At 45.1% G+C, this 22,894-nt stretch overlaps 1 protein-coding gene across 1 annotated transcript in view; it reads left to right on the forward strand.

Moving 5' to 3' along the window:
- FAM185A (family with sequence similarity 185 member A) overlaps nt 1-16,533 on the forward strand; it is a 65,937-nt gene extending 49,404 nt beyond the window's left edge. The window contains exons 6-8 of the mRNA XM_034766045.1: nt 2,703-2,798; nt 5,484-5,618; nt 16,319-16,533. Of these exons, the coding sequence (XP_034621936.1) occupies nt 2,703-2,798; nt 5,484-5,618; nt 16,319-16,434 (347 nt within the window). The 3' untranslated portion in view covers nt 16,435-16,533. The remainder of the gene's footprint in view (nt 1-2,702; nt 2,799-5,483; nt 5,619-16,318) is intronic.
- Nucleotides 16,534-22,894: the final 6,361 nt, after the last annotated feature.

Raw genomic sequence — 22,894 nt, forward strand, 5'->3', positions numbered from 1 at the left:
AGACTTCAGTTGTCATAGATGAAAATTGATAATATATGAAGGAAAACATATGTATACTGCTTTCTGAGACAGTAGCGAGATATCAGACCATTATCTGTATGTGCTGGTTTTCTATAAATATCAAAATTCAGTAATTCTCTCTCTAGTTCAGTAAAATTAAAATGTAGTGAGAATATCCTGTCCCCGTATACTCTACAACAGTGTTTCCCAACCCATTGGGTTGTACCCAAAATTGGGGTGCCAGATTGTTTGAAAGGGTCATGTGGTGGCTCCTGTCCCATGGGTTTGCTTGGCTCACCTCTCTGTTTCAGGCACTGCAGCCTCTGGGGTCCCAGCGCCACTCATGATTGGCCCAGCCGACAGGATGACAGGAATCTGGGTAGGTCCAATTTGAGTGAATGGCATTGCAACCCCATGAGCCAGGTCACAACTCCACTCTCACAAATTTGTTCAGGTCACGGGTGTGGGGCCAAGCCTGAGCGGTGCTGCAACCCCAGAGGTTGCAACACCTAGCGTGGAGAGTAGGGTTACCACCTTTGATATGCAAAAAAATTGCACCTCCTCCCCTCAAGGCAAGCCCGCCACAAGCCCAACCACAAGACACTTATAATATCTAGAAAGAGAACACATATAGATAAGACCGATAACATCATTTTCTTACTTAAACTTTGAAGTGGGAACACTGCAGCATCTTTAGCTGGACACAGAAACTTTTAACATTAGATATCCCAGTGTATTGTGATGATAATGCAAATCTTTAGACCCACATAAAAAAAATACCCAGCAGTTTAAATTATTTTTCTGGCAACTGGTAAATCCATAAAAAAAAACAAAAACCAGCCAGGCTGGTCAAATACCAGCCAGGTGATAACCCTAGTGGAGAGCCAAGCTCAGCCATCTTCACAGGAACTGTGGGAACTGACACTGTGGGGTCAGGGCCGGGCGGGACCCAACCCCCTCAGAGGCAGAACCCGACTAAAACCATCCCAGAGCCTCCAGCCCCAGACTATTTACTGGGTCATGATAGGCCATAAACATTTACAAATGGGTTCTGAGCCCAAAAAGGTTGAGAAACACTGTTCTACAAGGCCTAAAAATTAGTTAAATCATCTCAGTTGTGCTGTGTAGGGGATGGGAGGTCATTATGCTAAACTCCCTACTGCCTATGTATGTAGGGTTGCCAACTTTCTAATCACACAAAACCAAACACCCCTGCCCCGCCCCTTCTCCAAGGTCGGGTCCCGCTCATTCCATCCCCTCCCTCTGCCGCTTGCTCTTCCCCATCCTCACTCACTTTCACCTGGCTGGGGCAGGGGGTTGGGATGCGGGAGAGGGTATGGGCTCTGGGCTGGGGATGCAGGCTCTGGGGTGGGGCGGGGGATGAGGGGTTTGGAGTGCAGGAGGGAACTCCGGGCTGGGGCTGAGGGGTTCGGCATGTGGGAGGGGGGCGTGGGCTCCAGCAGGGGGTGTGAGCTCTGGGGTGGGACTGGGGATCAGAGGTTTGGGGTGTGGGAGAGGACTCCGGGCTGGGGCAAGGGGTTGAGGTGTGGGAGGGTGAGAGTCCGGGTGGGGTTGCGGATGAGGGGTTTGGGATGTAGGAGGGGACTCTGGACTGGGCCGGGGGGTTGGTGTGTGGGGTGGTGAGGGCTCCGGCAGGGGATGAGGACTCTGGGGTTGGGCCTGGAGGGGACTCTAGGCTGGGGCAGAGGGTTGGGGTGCAGGGGGGCAAGGGCTCTGGCTGAGAGTGCAAGCTCTGGGGTTCGGCTGGGGATGAGGGGTTTGGGGTGCAGGAGGGGACTCTGGGCTGGGGCAGGGGATTGGAGTGCAGTGGAGGGAGGTGCGGGGTCCTGGTGGCACTTACCGCAGCTCTGAGGAAGCAGCCGCCAGGTTCCTGTGACCTCTAGGCTCTGTGTGCTTCCTTTGCGCCGGCAGGCAATGCCCCCTGCGGCTCCCATTGGTTGCAGTTCCTGGCCAATGGGAGCTGCGGAACCGGCACTGAAGCGGGGGCAGCGCTCAGTCCCTGGCCGCTCCAGTGCCTAGAGGCTGCAGAGACCTGGCGTCCGCTTACTGGAGCCATGCGAGCTAGGGCAGGTAGGGAGCCTGCTTTAGCCCCGGCCCCCCGCTGCATTGCCAACCGGACATTTAACGGCTCGGTCGGCAGTGCCAACCGGAGCTGCCAGGGTCCATTTTCAACCAGGCATTCCAGTCGAAAACCGGACACCTGGCAACCTTATATGTATAGTGCCTTTCTCTGAGTGAAATCTACCCCACAGAGAAGTCAGTGCAGGCCTCATTTGAAGGCTTAAGTGGTGCTTAGGCCTTGTGCTGGCTGTCTGCATAGTTCCCCCTCTATAGCAAGCTAGAGATGCTATGATTGGGCCAGTGGTGTAGAATGGTAAAACTTCCACCCCGGGAGGATGGAGTAGGCCATGGCAGCTTCCACACACCCAGAAACAACAAGATGGCTGCTCAGTGCTCAGGTGAGAGAGGAAGGTTTCCTGCATAAAGCCTGTGTACTATAACATTGCTTGTAGGACAGGAGTCTGGTCCTATTTAGATGAGGGAAAGCTATATCACAAAAAATACCAATTCATTATCCCAGTGGCTGAATCCAGCTCAGGGTTTAATATTTTGAAAATTACTTCAAAAATCCTAGAGTAAACATCATTCTGACTTAATCCTTTTATTCTGTCGTTTTTCAGAGTCATCGGATGGGTGTCTAAAAGCTTCTACACGTCGGGGGGAAATAGATGTTTATGTTAATCAAGTGAGAAAAGTGGATCTGAAAAGCCAGAAAGGTGAGCAAATTGCAACATTTTATGGCAACCTTTGTTATAAAGGAAAGTTTTATGAGATGGTAAAACTAACCACTCTCTATATTTAAATAATTACAGTAAAATAGTAATTCTTACCTAATTCATCATTAGCAAATGTATATTGGCTCTTAGCACAGTAAGTACTGCAGGAGACAATCTTATTTAAAATAGACCCCACAAAATCATCTGGGGCTTTCATTTCAGTGGGAATCTTACACTTTCCACCTTTCTTCCCCACCAAACCAGTAGAATCCTGCAGAACTGACTAGGATTGTAATCCCCCTTTGCCTCATCAGTGCCGTTTACTCCATGCTGTTGGCAGGTGTGTGGAACTGATGAGGCTCATATTTCATTTCTCCATGCCCTTTTCCCATGAAAAGAATTACTGTGTGTGGAGACCATGAAATTAAAATGGCAAAGCAGCAACGCAAGGGAAGGCAGAGCCAGAGAGATGACGCATGCCCGAGCACCTGGACATGTTGTTGTTAAATGAGCTAATTACTCCCCTAATTTCTGCGAGCTACTTACTTACCTATCAGAACTTCACTTGTTAAAACATCACCCTTCAAAAGCTGGATTTACCCCTTTGCCATTTGAAAGAGCACAGACCTGAAGGTCCTGTTATAGTAAAAACACTCATGTCTTGCAGGTGTTTTGTGTTACAATGTTGAGTAATGCATTTGCAAAAGCCATTATACAGTACTCTTCATTCTCATTTCTGTTATGCCTTTGCACTCTCCCAGTGTTTCTGTGTGGTCATTTGTCCCCTGTTATCCCTGAAATGGGGAACAGGTCCTGTAGGAATGCAGTGTTCAGCAAGAGAGGAAAGAAAGATACTGAATTAATTCCCGTGTGCTATCTTTTGTTGTCCTGCACTAGCCACTCCATCTCCTGTGATGGGATGAACTATATTCACATTACTACCTAACCAGGTGTGGAATTACTTCCAGTAACTCACATTAATGTTTAACCATCGAGAGAGGGAAATGTGTTCCATAAGTGTTATAATGAAAAAAATTATTAAACTGATTTTCAAAACATATTCTGACATCTGTTCCAGTGAAGACAAAGACAGAATAGGCCAAATTCTGCTCTCAGTTACACCAATGTAAATCCAGAATAACTGTTGACATCAGTGGAGCAGAACCTGGCCTGTAATCTCAAAATAATTGAGTGTTTGTCAGGTTTTATGGGCTAGCCCAGGGATTGGCAACCTTTGGCATGTGGCCCATGAGGGAAATCCACTGGTGGGTCGGGCCAGTTTGTTTACCTGTAGCATCTGAGGTTTGTCCGATCGCAGCTCCCACTGGTTGCGGTTCGCCGTTCCAGGTCAATGGGAGCTGCGGGAAGCAGTGCGGGCCGAGGGATGTGCTCGCTGCCGCTTCCTGCAGCCCCCATTGGCCTGGAACGGCGAACCACGGCCAGTGGGAGCCGCGATCGGCCGAACCTGCGGACACTGCAGGTAAACAAACCATACCGGCCTGCCAGCGGATTTCCCTGATGGGCCGCACGTCAAAGGTTGCCGATCCCTGCGCTAGACCATTGAATTTGACCAAGCAGGACATGAGGATAGAGAAAGTGTCTGTGAGCCATCTTTGCATTCCCCTGATCTGGCTGGTTCTTCTGTGCCCATCATAATTTATGGCAGCCTGAATTATGCTGATAGTTGTGGTCTTCTAGGGAGGGTCAGGAACCAATGACATAGAGCTGAGGATATACCACCCTGGGATTCCCATATACAAGGGGAATTCCCAGCTGCCTTATCAGGGTAGCTTTCTGACTGCCTTGTGCTGTGTGGAGCAGGGATAGGATCAGGCCCTATATGTCTATTGTTTGCATTTTCTTGTACAGGTAGCATCATGGATATTACTTTGGAGGATTGATATATAAATAGTGTATCAAAGCACTAGTTATGTTCTGAGTTGGGCCTACAGTATATATGTAGCTATATAAAAATGAAATTTTTTGCAAAGCGAAAGCAGGAATCAGGCTGAAAATAAAAAACTTTTATTCAGAAAATGTGTTTGGAGTTGTTTTGTTTTTCGCCTTCATGCACAGAGCACAGCTACTGAAGATCCTTGATCTAACTATTCCAAATATGTCTCAGACTGGTAACTGGATGGCTCAGCTATTAGCTTCAACCCAACAGGGGGCCCACATTTAGGGAAAGTAGTTCAGGATTGCTGTTCCAATAGAGGCCAGACTTCCAATTTTTAATCTTAAGGTTATGGTAGAGCAGATTACTGAAGCTGTTGTAATTTTGCTAACAGATCAGCTGTAAAATGTAATTGACAATAGCTGTGGAGTAGACAGCAATTTATTCCCCAAGCTAGAATCAACTGTGAGGCTGCATCTTCTCAATGGATGTGAAGTACTTGCTCTTGCTACAAGGGGAAGATATCTCAGAAAATAGCTGTTTGTACTGATGGTGTATACGGCTGCACAATCTTCTGTTTGCAGTAAATGAGCATACATGTGTCCAACAGGAGTACTTTTTATCCTCCTGGAGGCAAGAAAAGAAGCCAGCATCTCTGAAGATTCTTGAGCAAAACTAGGACTCTCTCTCTCCCATGTAAGCTCAGAAAAGAGCAGACTAGCAGAGGCCCTCTCTCTGTTTGCTTTGTCTTGGCTATTAACATCCATGTCTTTCATTTTAATTTATAACAGGCTCTATTACAGTCAAGGTACCTGCCTCTCTCAAAGCTTATTTACAGTTATCTGGAAGCAAGGTTGATGTGAGCCCAGAGATCCAGTTACAGGAAACCCAGTGTGCCCCTAAAGAGGGTCACATAACTATTACTGGTAAGACTTGCTTTTAAAAAATCTATCTGGCCTAAATAAAACATAGAGATGTTTGATTACAGTTTTATTGCTCTTGGCTTCTTCCTGTTTCGTCTGTTTCAACTTCAGATGTTTGCTTGTGCCAATGGCCTCCACATCTGTTATTAGATGCCTTTTTTATTTCATGCCTTCGTAAATGACATGTGAATACCGATCAGCTGTTTCGCTAATTAGAGTTGTAGGGCCAAATTCTTCCCCAACGTAACATCATTGACTTCTGTGGAGCTATGCTGGGCAAGAATTTGGCCCACTGATTTTTAGAGAGAGAGTGTATGTTGTTGGTTTAGACAGCTGAGTATAATTAAATAGGTGACCAGCAAATGTGTATTAAAATATAACACAGTAATCTTTACAAATGTTTTCTGAGTGCCTCTGATAACCAGGGTAAAAGGGGCATGCAGCGTATTTTAGAAAAATATATTTATATTTTATACATGATGCTCCCTCTGTTGGGGCCCAGCCAGTAAGAAAGAGAAGGATGGAGCAGGCACACTGGAATTCAGAGGGGTGAAAAATGGGGGAAGGGGGATGAAAGGATGTTGCAGGAGCCAAAGGGGAACAGGAACCAGGGTGGGCAGGAGCTGGGGGATAGTGGATAAGAACAGAAAGGGACAGTGTCAGAAGCCAGAGAGCAGGGCTGCATGTAGGAGGGTGGATAGGACTATGTGGGGAGGGGCTGGAGCTGGGATGAGGGAGTTGATAGGAGCAGAGGGGACAAAGACAGGCTAGGGGCACAAAGAAGCATCTGTAACCACTAGAGCACATTCCTGTGCAGAACCTAGAACTGAACCTAGGAGTCCTGAGTCTCTACGTTCCTCTGCTATCTGTGAGCTATCTATAACTGTGAAATCCACTGGCAAAACATATGTCTCATCCCCCCTCTAGTGACTGGTCCACATAATGGATAGCAGTCTACCACTGCTACCAGTCACTCCATTTAGCTTAGGTCTGTGTGATGGAACTGAAGGTTCCCTACCCTGCTGATGACCCACGATGGAGTTTGTTTTTTTCATTTTGCTTTTTTAAAACCATAAGAAAACACACACACAAATCTATATTAAAAGAATGTTAAGGTTGCAAAGTCAAGCACTCAAAATGCAAGGAATTAAGGGCACCTGTGTAATCTTAATTTGGCCACCTTGTGCATATGCATTATGATGCCATCTTTAATTACATGATCACCACCTACTATTTTTCCCTCCCTCATTCAGTGCACAGTGTGTAATATATAGAGGATATGACATTAGAATTTTAAAAAAGCAGTGTTAAAGATCCTCAGAGTGACATAATCCCTGCAGGCAGACTCACTTCTCCATCGTGGATTAAATTAAACAACGTGCCACAGTGAGTGGGGAGCTGGTGATTGGCCAGTGGTTTGGATCTCATGGACTTAAAAAAAAAAAAAAAAAAAACACCCGTACCCTTGCACTATAAAATGAACATGTGAGCTGAGTGGCCCCTCTTCTAACTTGGGGATTGATCATTCTGATACCCGGATCAGGCCCATGGGTGGTTTTTTGTTTGTTTTAGGGGGAGGTGGTCAGCATCTACTTCTAACATTCTGTGATTTTTGTGGGGGAGGGATGGGGGCGAATCATCTTTGAAACAGAAATGACCCACAAACCTACCATTCTGCATACAAACGGTTCAGCAGTTTAGACTGAAAGTGTCTCCTGATTAGTCAGTCCTCAAATGTAAACACCCAAAGGCCACTGGAGTTAATGAGAGTTACATGCTGAAGGCAGCATTTGGCCACTAGTTTTCACTTCCCTTAAAGAGCCCATGGCATTCCAATAAGGCACCCAATGACTATGGATATGAAATTCAGTAAGAGATTTTGGGATTATCTGTCCTTGCATCATATGTTGCTTTATTTCTATCCGTGTCACATTTAAATCATTTTAATATTGATTGACTTCAATAATCCTAATGCAGATAGTTTAGAGGAAATAACAGTTCATGTTTACAGGTAGGGTGACCATCTCTACCTTATTTTAATGGGACATTGTAACTGTATTTAGTGCCTTGTAACTGTATTTAGTGCCTAATGTCCCATATTCTAGGAACAAATCAATATACTTTGTCCTGTATTTCAGCAGTATTTGGATAAAGGATTGTACCCTGTGATTCTGTACAAATGTACAGAATGCGTCTGACGAAGTGGGTATTCACCCATGAAAGCTTATGCTCCAATACATCTGTTAGTCTATAAGGTGCCACAGGACTCTTTGTTGCTTTTTACAGATCCAGACTAACCCGGCTACCCCTCTGATACTGTACAAATGTATGATTCATACAGTGTATGACTTCATAGTCTGAATATAACATTTTGGGGAGCTGTGCTTTAACAATAAACCTTGTCCAATTCTGTATTTTTTATACAGTTTTCCTTTGTTTCCTTTAAATGTAGGCTGGCTTCTTTTCACATCCTGCCTTCAACTAATTTAACAATGTCTTATATTAAATGTCAAGATTCCCTTTGTAACAGAAAGTATTATTTTTCCAGTAAGATCATCTTCTGATACAAGTAGACTCTGAAATAATTACAAATAATTTAATAAAATAACAGATAGGATACATGGTGAAAAATGTTCCTCCCCTTGGGAACCTTAGGGACAGCGTGGCAGCAATTTCATTTGAGTTTTAGCTGCAGAACATATAAAACAGATGAAAAAAACCCGTGTTTGCCAAACCATAAAAACCCCACATCACAAGGGGATATCAATTTAGACTTTTAAGTCTCTAAGCTAAGAGGTTAGTACAAAAATAGTTAACCCTTCAGAAGCTGGCTGGTTTCCAAGTGGTTAATGCTGGGAACTGGCTGTTTTGAATGGATTTTACATATCTCTTGGGAATTCTAGTGTGAGAGGTTAATTAGGAGTTCTTCCAGGGGAGAGTTGGTGTATGTGATGTTCTGTACCTCGGGGGAACATCTAGCACCCCCATGTTCATCCTTATAATATGATTGTGGGGTATCCAATGCAAAGTTTGTCATGTCTGGTGTCTTTGGAAGGCTCATGATGCACTGAGCATTGTTGTTATAGTAATGATATAGGTTGTAATTTCATGTATATAGTTATGAGGCTGAAAATGTGTCCTCATGGCTAAAAGCAAGCCCAGGCAAAAACTCTCTAAGAGCAGAGGGGCAGTTCACAGGGCAGGTATGGGACAAACCCAGCCCAGCCTCACAGGAACAAAGGACACTGGCCTAGGCAACAACAAAGAATGCGTTGAACTCTCGAGTGAGTCATCCCCCTTTCTTTGGTCAGTTTGGGACTGCGATGAGGTAATGCTCACCTGACTCTGAAAGGGGGGGCAAAGCCAAGAGGGAAGAAAGAACATGATAAAAGGGAGAGATGTTTGCCATGCTCTTCCCCTCTCTTCCAACTCCTTCTACAGACATTACCACCAAGTGACTGAAGCGCTGATCAAAGGGGAGAGCCTGGCTGAAGGGCAACCAGCCAGCCTGTGGTGAGAAGCATCTAAGTTTGTAAGGGCACTGAATGTGTTAAGATCAGTTTAGAATGCATTTTGCTTTTATTTTATTTTACCAAATCCGACTTGTTGTGCGTTGACATATAATCACTTAAAATCTATCTCTGTACTTAATAACTCTGTTTGTTTATTCTACTGAAGCAGTGCGTTTGGTTTGAAGCATGACAGAGACCCCCCTTGGGATAACAAGCCTGGTACATATCAATTTCTTTGTTAAATTGACAAACACATATAAGTTTGCAGCCTCCAGCTGGCATAATTGGACACTGCAAGACGGAGGTTCCTAAGGTTGAGTCTGGGACTGGAGATATTGGCTAGTGTCATTCGGTTGCACAATCCAAGCAGCAGCTGGTCAAAAGGGCCAACTCAGGTAGCTGGGAGCAGCTTACATGCCAGAGGCTGTGCGTGAACAGCCCAGGAGTGGGGGTTCTCACAGCAGAGCAGAGTAAGGCTGGCTCCCAGAGCCGAGGATTGGAGTGGCCTGGCAGATCACCGGTCCAGATAACACCAGGGGAACGTCACAAAAATGATTAGGGGTCTGGAGCACATGACTTATGAGGAGAGGCTGAGGGAACTGGGATTGTTTAGTCTCCAGAAGAGAAGAATAAGGGGGGATTTGATAGCTGCTTTCAACTACTTGAAGGGGGGTTCCAAAGAGGATGGAGCTCGGCTGTTCTCAGTGGTGGCAGATGACAGAACAAGGAGCAATGGTCTCAAGTTGCAGTGGGGGAGATCTAGGTTGGATATTAGGAAACACTATTTCACTGGGAGGGTGGTGAAGTACTGGAATGTGTTACCTAGGGAGGTGGTGGAATCTCCTTCCTTGGAGGTTTTTAAGGCCCAGCTTGACAAAGCCTTGGCTGGGATGATTTAGTTGGGAATTGGTCCTGCTTTGAGCAGGGGGTTGGACTAGATGACCTCCTGAGGTCCCTTCCAACCCTGATATTCTATGATTCTAGGGTAGAATTCTTGCATCATGTGAGTTCTGATCCAGTCCACCTCCAGCTTTGGAAACCCTCACTGAACCCTGGAGTTTGGTGTAATACTCATGCGACTAGTCCTCTCTCTGCTACTAGGTACAATAGCATGAAGACAAGAGGGAAACAGCCTAGGGTGAGTAGTAGGTGGAGTATGCTGAGAGGAGAGGTGATGGGAAAGTTAGAGAAGTGGGAAGGCATTTGTTCTCTCGGGAGACGGAGGATCAGTTCAGAGGAGTTGGGGCATTTGCTGTGGGAGGAAGGGAAATAGGAAACATGGAAGGAGTCATTAACAAGGATGGGCCCTCAGTTCTCTAAGGAGTCAGTGGCTACTCTAAGGAAATCTAAAAATAGGTTTTAAGAGTTGGTTTGCAAACTCTATGGCCCAATTTCCTTCTTAGCATTGTCAGGCTGCATAGGTGGAAAGTGATAGTATAACTCCTTTCCTGGTGCTGATAGTAGGCAGACACTCCTATCTTTTTCTTTGGCAATAAGGAAGAAGTGCTGTGGCCTAACCCCTGGTCCATGCCCACTCACTCAAGATCAGAAGGTATCTGCAAACTATGAACTCTATGTGTGGAACTTCATGGGCAATGGGAAGGGTACAGGACATACAGCAAGGACCATGTAATTAAAGTGAAGGATGCTTGGCAGAATTCTGGGGAGAGCCTGATTGGCCAAGAGCTTACCTGGCAACCTGCACCTACCTGCTATAAGGTGACTGAAAGGAAGATCATGAAGGTACAGGCAGGAATCATTCAGGCGCAAGACAGCCAATGGACAGGTTCCCCCACACTTGCATTCCCTGCTCATGTGCCAAAGAACACAGACTCACTGAGAATAGAGGCTTGCTGTTGTGAAGAGATCTTCAAAGGGAAAGGGGGCTGGTCTCAGGGAACTGGCAGTCAGCCCAGCTATTTCCCAACACCCCAGCCATGAATTTTCTTTTGCTCATCTGGTCAGTTTTAGTGAAATAATCTATTATCATTACGTGGTTTCTGCGACCTTTCCAACCTAACACCACTTTGAGTCTTCACTCAAACTAGAGGATCCTGGGACATGAGAATAGTTCTTTCTAATCCATCTTTTGTATTTCCAGCATGCCCATCACTGCAATACCTAGCAGATAGCTAGTAAACAACCTTGAAGTTTAAGTCCTTCCGAAAGAATACATCTTTAAGAGTTAGCAAGGATGCATCATCTCCCTCACCAGCAGTATATCTGGGGGAAGTGAGGATACTCAGTTTCCTAAAAATCAGCAAAGAGAAACAGCCACTGAGTTTTTGATTTGAAAAATAAAAGAAGCAAACTAGACAATAAACCATTTTCAAGAGAAAATCCCAGTGACTGAAGTTTCTCAGGCGCAGAGACAAGAAATTAACCAGGCATACTATATTCTGTTTCCCAGCAGATCTCGGGCAGAGATACTGCATATGAACATGGAGACAGGCTGAGTAAATTGCATGCTTGGCAGCTTAGTTTGGAATGGGCAGAGAAAGCAATTTATAGCAGTTTTTATGGAGTCTTATAAACGATGGTGCCTTGTTTTAATCTCAAATAAAAAAAAAAAAAAAGACAAATCTTTTGAGAAGCATCCTGCTCACCCATCGCAGAAGGCAAGGAAAGTTTCACCTAAGCAATCCATTTTCTGGAAGGTCAGAGTTATTGCTCATGTCCAAGAGGGGAGTAAAGTATTGGGGAATAATGAGAACCGGGCAGACTTTTATAAAATCCTTGAGCATATGGCTCTGACTTTATTCACCAAATTGAATTATATGATGTTTTGGCTGGTGTGTGTCAGATGCTTTTAACATTGCACATAATGTTTTCAGTACGTATTGCACCAGCTAGTAGATCATATCACTCTCATATTTTGGGGTCAAAATGGGCCCTTCTTTAGGTGTTGTTTTGGGGGTTGCCTTTATCCCTGTTAAAGAGCAAGGGGTCAATGCATCATTCCTAGTCCCCAGGGCCATCCAGCCTCTAATTTAGTGGTGAGGTTTATAGGGAGGAAAAAAAGTATAGTAGCCTTTTTTATAACGCCAAGGAAAACAAGTCACCGGAGAAACAAGTGAGCAGACTGCCATTCCTGGTGGAGTTTGGCCCAATACCACAGATTATGGTTCTGAAGACTGTAGGGGAAGCCACTTCTAAGACTTTCCACGGGTGGAACTTGGCACTGCTGATCCTTCCAGCTTCCATCCTGTCGCCAACCTCTCCTTCCATGGCAAAAATCATTGAGAGTGGAATGGATGAGATGGCCAGTAACACCCGACATCCTTCAGTATCCTGGATCTTTTCTAGCCAGGTTTCAGGCTCCCTCTTGGTGCAGAGACAGCCTTGGTAACTTTTGGAGCCTGCTTCCTATTGGCCACATATAGTGGTGGGCCTCCATTATAATACTGCTTGACCTGTCAGTGATATTGACATGATTGACCAGGAGGTGCTGCTGACTCACCTTCAAGAAATTTGCAAGGGTCAAAGCAATCTGTTTGCGCTCCGTTTTTCCCTCTCCAATGGGTCCCAGAGAGCTAGGGCTCATCTTAGAGGACTTTCTCTTCTGGTATCCCTCATTGCTCAGTACCACTTCTCCCCCACACCTTGAAGAAGGCAATTGAAAAGCCTCTACTGCATTTTAAGTTTGAGCCCTGATCCCAACAAAGGAGATCACCCTGATCATTTTCTGTATTCTCAAGGTACTTCTTCAAGAATTTCTTTCTTTCCTAGAATCAAATGCTGCTAAAACCCGTGTCACCCAAACTGAGTGGGAAGAGACTTTCTTACAGTTTCACAATGTCCGTATGCACATCTTGGTGAAACTTTGCTCCTTTAAGCAAGAAGTTAAAAAAAATCTGCAAAAGATGAAATTCCTTGGAGTCATATAGAAAGTTAATCCAGCTTCTTAATAACACATTAGATCAGCTTGTGTCCAACAGATTTTTGATTGGTTTCAGCTTGCATTTAACTCAAGAAAGTTAAAAACTTGTGAGACTTGTCAAGGTTCATTTAAACTAGAGCCTTGCACTGGCAGCCAACCTTTGGTCATGTACTACTCACAAGGTGTGAATAAAAAGCCACCATTGGCATGGTATTTCTCCATCTGTTCTTGCCTTAACAGAGAGCAATTCAAAGTCTGGACTCTGATTCCAGAGACTGATTTCCTAATTTTCCACATCATCATATGAAAATGGTTTGGGTGGCCATATTTCCCTAACTGAAAAAAGGACACCGGGCCCGAGCCACCTGGCGTTGTTCGGGGAGATTTTCCCCGAGCCCTGCTTGATGTCACCACTGGCCCCAGCCCTGCCTGGCGTTGCGACTGGCTGTCCGACCCTGGCCATGCAGGGCTGCCCACCCGAGCTGCTTGGTGTCAGGCCTGAGCCGTCTAGTGTCATCACTTGCCTGATATCAGGGGGTTGCCGTGTTAGTCTGTATCTACAAAAACAACAAGGAGTCTGGTGGCACCTTACAGACTAACAGACTAAAAACCTCAGTGAGGTTTTTACCCACGAAAGCTTATGCCCAAATAAATCTGTTAGTCTTTAAGGTGCCACCAGACTCCTTGTTGTTTTTAACACTTGCCTGAGACGCCTGGCGTCGCTGCTCACCCCCCTCAACATTCCTCCATGCACCCCTAGTGGGCGGGCCCCACAATTTGAAAACTCGGCATTTGTCCCTAATGATCAGTTGGCAAGAGCAAACAGGACAAATGGCAAGTTTTGACAAAAATGTCATGATACCCGGGACAGATTAAAAAGGGGGACTGTCTTGGCCAAAATGGTCGTATGGTTACCCTAGGTTTGGGTTATAATGTGAATCACAGCTCTCATTTTTATCCATAGCTTGTAGATCCCATGCATATGATTTTTTGTAGATTTTTAGGTTTGGAGGGTTATTCTTCTATTAATTCACATTAAAATAAATAAGAAAATTCCGTGTCTTGCAACTTAAGAAGGCATCATATTAGCTTCTCCATTCTCCGGGAAAGCCTGTGCATATTTCCCTTTGTCTAGAGAACAATTGTTTTGACTATCAAAACATGTGGAAAGATACTGTTTTCTAGGTGTTAAGTTGAAAGGAATGGCTAATGGTTAGATGCAGTATGTTTGGTGCATAGCCCAGATAGCATGAATGGTGTGCTTTGAAAGTAAAGCCCTGTCCACACTGATAAAAACCTAAATGGCTTTTGCTATCCTAGTTTAAACGTGTTAGCAAAGCAGCCTTCAAAACCTACTTAGAGGCTCCTTATTCGGAGTACAAGCATTGAAGAGTGTTAAGACAAAACTGTGCTCAAGAACTACTCCGGCAAGACTCCAACACAGTTTTATAAAATTATTGTAGCTTAGTTGGACAGTTTTCATGTGCTTTAAACTATGTTACGCTCCTGAGCCTGATTTAAACTGCTAATGGGGATGGGCTCAGGAATCTGTTCCCCCGGGAGCTCTTGGTTCCATGTCCCAGGGAAGTGGAACTTCAGACACTGGACTCTGGTTACAGGGAAGTTGGTCTTGCATTCCCCATCAGTGTGGCCAAGACAAAACTCTAAAGGAAGCAAAAGGAATTAATCATTTTTATTAATACAGCAAATACAAAACTAGAGCCTGAGCCCAGACAACTTTAGAACTTTGAAACATCTCAGATATTTTTTCTGTTAGTTTTGTTTAAAGATTTTCTCCAGCTCTGTAGCAATAATTTAATAAGAGGTAAATGATGCATATGCTGTGGTACTTGCTGGAGTCTATGAAAACATACCAGAGAGATACCTGGCACCTTCAACTCCCACTTCCATCTCCTGGCATATATTTCTGTGCTCCACCTATTTGCTCTGTCCCCTCTTCTTACAGCCTAGAAATATGGCTGCATTCTAGATACCATACAACATTACCAAGGGAACAGCTGAAAATTGTTTTCCTTCATATTTTTGTCAGCTCATTTTTTTGACACCTGGAGGTTATTTCCTGTTTAAAATTCAGTCTAATTTCATGTTTTAAGGGCTGTCTCTACTCAGAAGGCAGATTCTCTTTTCATTTCTATTCTTCATTCTCCAGAGAGCTATGGCAAATGAAAAGTAATAGGGATTCAGATAACATTTCTGAGGAACTTAAAACTTCAGCAATGGCAAATATTCTGCACACCCCATCCGTCCTACATTGTCATGAACTCCACTTTTGTTTTTAAATGTTTTTCAAAGACAGCCATTCGGAGTGTTTGGGCAGATGGAGTTGAGAAACCTGGGTTTTGGCCCAAATGCAGGAAGGGAACCAATAGGAGCAAAGCTTCAATGGGAGCCATGTTGCCATGGGGACTGAGGAGTAAACACTGGAGCATCCACATGGAGATCCCCAAAGCGCTTGCACCATCTGTAGGTTAGGAAACTGACATCCCTGCCTGCTCTGTGGGAGAGCTGGGTAAACAAACTGTCTTCTCAGTTGCTTTGAAATAGTTTCCCAGCCCTCTTGTAGGTTGACGTGATTTTGTCCAGAGTCTCGCAGTAGCCACCACTTATCAACACCATAGAACCGCAGTTAGTAGTGGCAGCCTCTTCTCAAGAAGAAGACTTGGATTCTAGGGATGAAAACTGGCCAATTGAAGTCATGGCGGGGTTTGTCTTGGAATTCATTGGAGCCAGAATTTCACATTCTTTGTGTTGCAGGTTTTAACCGAGGCACATTTGCAAAGTTGTTCTAGAGTACTGCTTCAGTTCCTGCCGTAATAAGAATAACATTTCCACAAGTGGCAAACTGGTCCCAGTAAATCAGCATGATGGTACATGGCATTCACCCATGTTTCTTAGACTAGTTTGCAGACGAGATGAAAGCTGCTGGCTTCCATGACAGGTGTGTTTCGAAAACTTCTCCCTTTCACTAACAGAAGTTGGTCCAATGAAAGATATTACCTCCTCCACCTTCTCTCTTTTCGCACTGCAATTCTAATCTACATGGTTTTATGGAATAGAAAATATTATGAGTCTCCAGATTCATTCCACTGGCATATTACTGAAAGAATGCAGAGAACAAATGGTATCATGTCAATAAGGAAACACAAAACAGTCCTATATCTTAAGAAATGTACCAAATTTTGCCAATAAAATCCTCTTGCAGAATGTTTCCAGAAAGCTCTGAATAAGCTTATACTGCAGAAACTGTTAATGTGTCAGAATAGCAAATTGAATGTCGTTTTGTTTTTCAGGTCATATGAATCAAATGAATGAAAGAGACAAATGGATTAAGGCTGACACACAGGATGGCACAGTGCATCTTAAAAGCCAAAGCTGGTTCCAATCCATCAAGCTGCAGGTTCCCTGAGGATGTAATAGGCCAAAGATATTCAAAATCAAGGAACAGTGAAGGAAGATTACTGTACAGTGATGGTGAATGATACTTATTAAAATATAGTAAACAATACATTAAGTGAGGACTTTTTTACCCAACCTTTGTATATGTTAAATGACTGCTGTTATTTGACTGCTGTATGAAACGGGTTTTACTGTTAGTGCCTTCTACAGTTGCACAATCCTGTGTATTCAGGATTTGTGTAAAACTCGATCTGCACACCCCGCCTATTCTGAAAGCTAGTGAATTTCAAGTAAAAGTATAAAACCACTGCAAAGAACATTTTCAACACAGGTTGATGCCTGAAAATACAAGAATTTGATGTAAGCTTTGTGATGGTGCCATATTCTGTACGCTGCTTTTAAATGAATTGTTATCATTTGAAATTTGTGGTTGTGCATAATGCTGAGCATTTCCTTTTACTGAATTATTTATATAATGTGTGGGATAAAACCACTTTTAGGGTTGCAGTTCACATTTGATCATAAGTAGGCGTTTTGGCTCCCAAGAAATCAGTCTACAATTCTATGACTTACTATACTGCGCTATGTCTAAAACTGGTCATCAAGCTCCTGCACATCGAAAGCTTGAGAGCTTATTTTATGCCCTCATGAACCTCTCTCATCTGTAGCTCCACTGTCAGTAGGGGCAGCAACCCCCGAGAACCCCTTCTTTATTATACCACTGGGGATGGTAGCAGGGTGCAGTCCCAGAACATGCCCCCTTCAGTCCCCTCCACAGCCCAGAGAACTTCAAGAGCAGGAATGTTATTTTGAGGTCTGGGTTATTAAGTCCTACAGAATATGGTCTCCTTGGGTCCTTCAGCCACAAATCTTCTTGAGGCTTCTAATTCACTTTTGTCCAGGACTTCAAGTCCCAGCTCTCCCTTCGTTCCCTCTGAGCCATGGAGCTCTGCCAATCCCTGGTCTCTCTGGAGAATTTTTTTCCAGGTCTCCTTTTGCCCTGGTCCTTGGACTCAAACTTCTTCCTTTTGGTTCCAGGGGCTCCACAGCCTCCTTCCTGGGGCTGTGTTGAAATTCATGGCAGGCTTCCTCAGTCCAGCAGCATCCAGAGTCTGATCCCAGTCCAAGGAGCCTCCCTTGGTCCCTGCACTGCTACGTCTCCTCAGGACTGTGGTGTAATTCACGATAAACTTCCTCAGCTCACCAAAGCCAGGTTTTGGTTCCATGCTACAGAGTCTCCCCCTGTCTCTGTGCTCCCTTCAGTTCTCACTCTCCAGACTACCTGCCTTGGAGCCACTAACCACTGCACACCACCTCTCTGCAGTTTTAACTCATCTGAGCTCTTCCTGGCTTTTATGAAGGCCATGTTTTCTTCACATTCTCACCTGAACCTGTGCCCCACAGCCTCAGATGGGAGACAGAGGGTCAGTCACAGGTAGGGACTGGATCCATCTCCCCTTAAAGGGCCAACCACCCTGTGATAGGCACTTTAGGACTAGTTATCTCTACTTGTTCTCTTTCCTTGCTGTAGCAGTTTAAATTCTTTCATCTTCCAGGATGCCGTCAGCACCACGTTAACAGCCAGCTCTGAGTTATACCTGCAGTTGAACAAAATATTGTTTAAGAGTGAAGAAACACACACTCAGAAAAGCATCTGAACTTCACTTTACATAGCCCATACCTAGAAGAGTTTCTGAGACTTACCTGCATAAAAGTTGGGAATTATGGATCTTACATATCCATATACAGTGTCCTGTTATCTCCATCTGTAGCTCTAGCCTGTCAATGACAGAATCCCATGCATACTAAGTGTCACAATTCAGGACAACTGCCTCTGTATTCCCCTCCATGGTCAAGCAAGAGTCCCCATTCTTAGGCTCTCGGCTCCTTGGCCATCACCTCTCTTGGGCAGACACCCACATCTCTCCCTCCTGACCGGGGTTTTTCCAGGCTGCACATTTCCCTGCCTATACTTTGTTATTCCCAGCAAGCCAGACTGCCTAAACAGGCCAGTGTCTGCACTTTGCTTTCCTTAGAGGCTATAAACAGCAAGATTGCGTACATCACCACACAGCCATTTCTAAACAAGCACGTTTATTCTTAGGGTGAAAGCATTACAGAGAAAACATGTTAAAAACAATAAAAGAATCCACACGCATGCTAATAGGCTTACCAGAGATCAGAGACACACACCGTCCAGCTGGGGCTCTGGTAGGAGTCAGTCCTTGAGACTCTCCCCACAGATGGTTTTTCTGTGGTAACAAGTTCATAACAGCTTTAGCTCAGAACAAGCCCTCCCTATGAATAGGTTAGCTTTTCCTTCATACAGCTTGGTCTTTGATCTTCAGATTCCAGGATCAGGTAATCAGCACGTCAGAGTCTAGCTTTAAAAGGCTGGGTTTTTGCATAACTAGAGGTGGGAAATTTACATTCACCTCCCTCTAGAGATTCCTCAGGAAATACATAACACTTTTTGTCCAAAAGTCCATTCTTATCTGATCCACTGTTCAATACAGTCCTTTGGCATTCATAACTTTTGCATTTAATACAATGGGCTCCAAAGCTACTTAAACTTAGTTCAGTAAGGTTTTTTTCCAAAAATATTGCAAGAAATTGCCATGTCTGTCACTGTAAACCCACACAATCCCTGTCTATTCCTTGGCTTCCTGAAAGACATCTTTTCTGGACCCCCTCTTCTGGCCTTCAAACAACCCCCTAATCTCTCCAAACTCAATCTCTCCAAACTCATAATCAGAAGCAAGCTCCCTATAGACCGAGGGTTGTCTACCCTGCAATATTATGTTTATCTAAATTACGTGGATGTTCAACCACCGCAGTAATTAAATCACTTTTGCATGTCTACACTATGCTCCTTGTGGCAGCAGTGCGCTTTCTCACCAGGAGCGCTTGCACCGATTTAACTGTCGGTGTGGGGCATTGTGGGATGGCTTCTGACTGACACTCCACTACATCGAGCTAAGCACTATGCCTCTTGTGGAGGTGGAGTTATTAAGTTGGTGTAGCAGGTCCGTTATGTTGGCAGGAATGACATTTTTGTGTCGATGCTTACAGAGTTGGGTCGATGTAAGCTGCCTTGCATTGACCTAGCCCTGTAGTGTAGACCAGGGCCAAGACACAGCAACTCAGACCAGCAACAGACCCTGCCAGAACAACAGATGCAAAACCTGCAGACATATCTCCACTGCTACAATGATCAGCACTCCCCACAACACACCTTTCAAGACTGATGGGTCCTACACATGCCTATCATGTGTAGTGTACCTCATCCAGTGCATTAAATGCCCCAATAGCAACTATCTGGGTGAAACCAGACAATCACTATGCTCTAGAATAAACTCACACAGGAAAATTATAAAGGACAAACACACCATATCCCCTGCAGGTGAACACTGTTCACAAAACGATCACTCCGTACCTACCCTATCAGTCCTCAGCCTCAAAGGAAAGTTGCACAACACTTTCAAAAGATGAGCCTGGAAGCTTAAATTCATAACTTTGACAGACACTAAAAATCACGGACTGAACAGAGACACTGGATTTATGGCTTATTGCAACAGTCTGTAACTCACTAACTCCCCACTCCACAGCTGCTTCCCCCCAATCCTTTCTTCCATATGACTGGAGTGGTGTTAATTGGCCACTTCACCTTGAATGGTCTCTGGAAATATGTGTTAACTACTTATGCTAAACAGTCTGTTCCATCTTGTATTGAACTATGACACTCTGGCTCTGGGTGTGTTTCCCAGACCTGAAGAAGAGCTCTATGTAAGCTCGAAAGCTTGTCTCTGGGCAAGTCTATACTACAAAATTAAGTTGACCCAAGTTATGTCAATGTACAGCTGCTACAGTAATTACATTGCTTTTGCATGTGCACACTATGCTCCTTGTGTCCGCGGTATGCATCCTCAGTAGCAGCACTTGCATTGATTCAGAGAGCAGTGCATCGTGGGTAGCTATCCCACTGTGCAACTCGCCACCATCTAGCGCAGGGTGTTTTGGCAAGGGTTTCCAATGCCTCCGGGGGGCAAACGAGTCATGCAGAGGTGACTGGGAACATGGGTTCAATGTCCCAAGATGCAGTTTTCTCCATCCCTTAATTATATCTGCATCTCATAATGTTTCATGCCTCTTTTCAAAAGTCCCACAAACCTATGCAGCCGCCATCTGTGAGAGAAGCATGGATCCTGCACAGCTCTGCACTATTGTGATGACCGTTGTGAGCATGGCACGCCTGATCCTGCAGTATTTGCAGAGCAACCAGAGGAGCCTAGGAGAACATGACTATTCCTTGGAGGCTAACTTGCTGTGGGACATAAAAAGAAACAATTCAAGGCTGTTGTTGGCATTCATGGAGCAGCTGCTGGTGGTGGAGCGCTGATTCGGGCCCAAGAAACAAGCACTGATTGTTATGTAGGTACGGGCTGACGAGCAGTGTCTGCAGAACTTTCGGCTGTGCAAGGCCACATTCCTTGATGTATGTGCAGAGCTTGCTCCAGAGCAGTGACACCAAAATGAGAGCTGCACTGACAGTGGAGAAGCAACTGGCGATCGTGTGGAAGCTCGCAACACCGGACTACTACTTGTCAGAGGGGAATCAATTTGGAGTTGGGAAGTCCACCGTGGGGATTGCTGTGAGGCAAGTGTGCAGGGCCTTTAATTGCCTCCTGCTATGCAGGACACTTACTCTGGGCAATCTGCAGGACATACTGGATAGTTTTGCAGCAAAGGGGTTCCCAAATTGCCTGGGGGCAATAGATGGCACACACATCCCTATTTTGGTACCAGATCACCTTGCTGCAGAGTACCTCAACAGAAAGGGCTACTTTTCTATGGTATATTGCAAGTGCTTGTGGATCACCAGAGATGTTTTACCCACATCAATGTGGGATGGTCAGGGAAGGTGCAAGACACAAGCATCTATAAGAACACAGGACTGTTCAGAAAGCTGCAACCAGGGACTTTATTTCCGGACCAGCGGATTACCATTGAGGATGTTGAAATGCCAGTAATGATCCAGGGTGACCCAGCCTACCCCTTACTCCCGTGGCTCATGAAGCCATACACTGGCCACCTCAACGGCAGCAAAGAACACTCAGGGGTGAAAGTAACTTAAGGGACTTACTGGTACACAGGGCTGGGGTCCTGAGCAAGGTGGTGGGCGGGACCTTTAAATCCCCGAGCCCTTTAAATCGCTGCTGAAGGGCCGGGGCTCCCGGCTGCCACTGCCAGCCCCGTGGGCAGCTTCCCCAGGCCAGCAATTTAAAATAGCCCTGGGCTCCTGGCACTGGAAAAATATCCCAATGGTTATAGCTGCCTGCTGTGCACTTCATAATAGTTGTGAAGCAAAGGGGGGAAGTTTCCGCTGGAGTGGAGGGCAGAGGTGGAATGGCTGTCCACTGATTTTGAGCAGCCAGATACCAGGGCTATAAGAACTCCTCAGTGGGAAGGCTTTGAAAGACCATTTTAATAGTGAGTAATGTGTGTTGCTGTAGTGCACTCTGCCTGGCATTTGGCTTTTTGCACCCCGGTACGAACCTTGTAATGAGTGCTGTGTGTGTAGTAATATAACATTGCAAATGCACCTCTTGCTGTTATCTCTGAATGATGTCAGCCCCAGCCTGCATATGTTGTGAACTAATAAAGATTAATTAAGTTTCCATAAATAGACTTTTATTCCAAATCCAGGCAAACAGATGTATTTATAACTTAATGAAACTTTATGAATGCAGGGACAAGAACCTTTGAAGGGGAAAGAACAGTTATTTTCATTTCACAAACACATACACCAACCATGTCTCTCACAGGTCAGTGTATGTGCAGCTATGATTCTCTATGATTGTCTCCCCAGGGGTGGAGTGGTAGTGCAACGGCCCTGGACGCCATGTGCAATGTGGGGCGTGGGTGTAGAGAGGTCCCGGAATGCAGTTCTCTATGGGCTATAGAGGGAGGCGAGCATGGATCTTTTGAACCTGAAGGTGAACAAGAGTCTCCAGCATGTCTGTTTGCCACTTGAGAAGCACTAGCATCTCACACTGCACATCTCTCTCATTTTCCTGTGCTTTTCTCCTCTCCGCTCTATCTCTGTCCATTCTGTCCATGGATGTGATCCACCACGCCCTGTGCTTGGTATGCGAAGCACCAGAGGCTTGCAGGATCTCTTGGAACATGTCATCTTGCGTCCTCTTCCTCATCCTCCTTATCTGGCTGAGCCGCTCCGCTGGTGTGGATAAAGAGATCCTCAAGGCCACATTTCCAGCTGCAAAAGATACGCTGTACAGAGGTACTATTGTGAGTGTATTCACAAGATAAATGGAAAGTTTGTATACTGAACTCACTCCCCTGGATCCACACAAGGTGCAAGCACTACATTCTCACTTCTCCTTGGGATTCAGAGAGCACGGTGGCAGTCCCCGCCATGGCGAGTATGGCCCAGGGGGAGGGGGCGACTT

The sequence above is a fragment of the Trachemys scripta genome, chromosome 1, assembly GCF_013100865.1.
Source record: "Trachemys scripta elegans isolate TJP31775 chromosome 1, CAS_Tse_1.0, whole genome shotgun sequence".
NCBI lineage: Eukaryota > Metazoa > Chordata > Testudines > Emydidae > Trachemys > Trachemys scripta.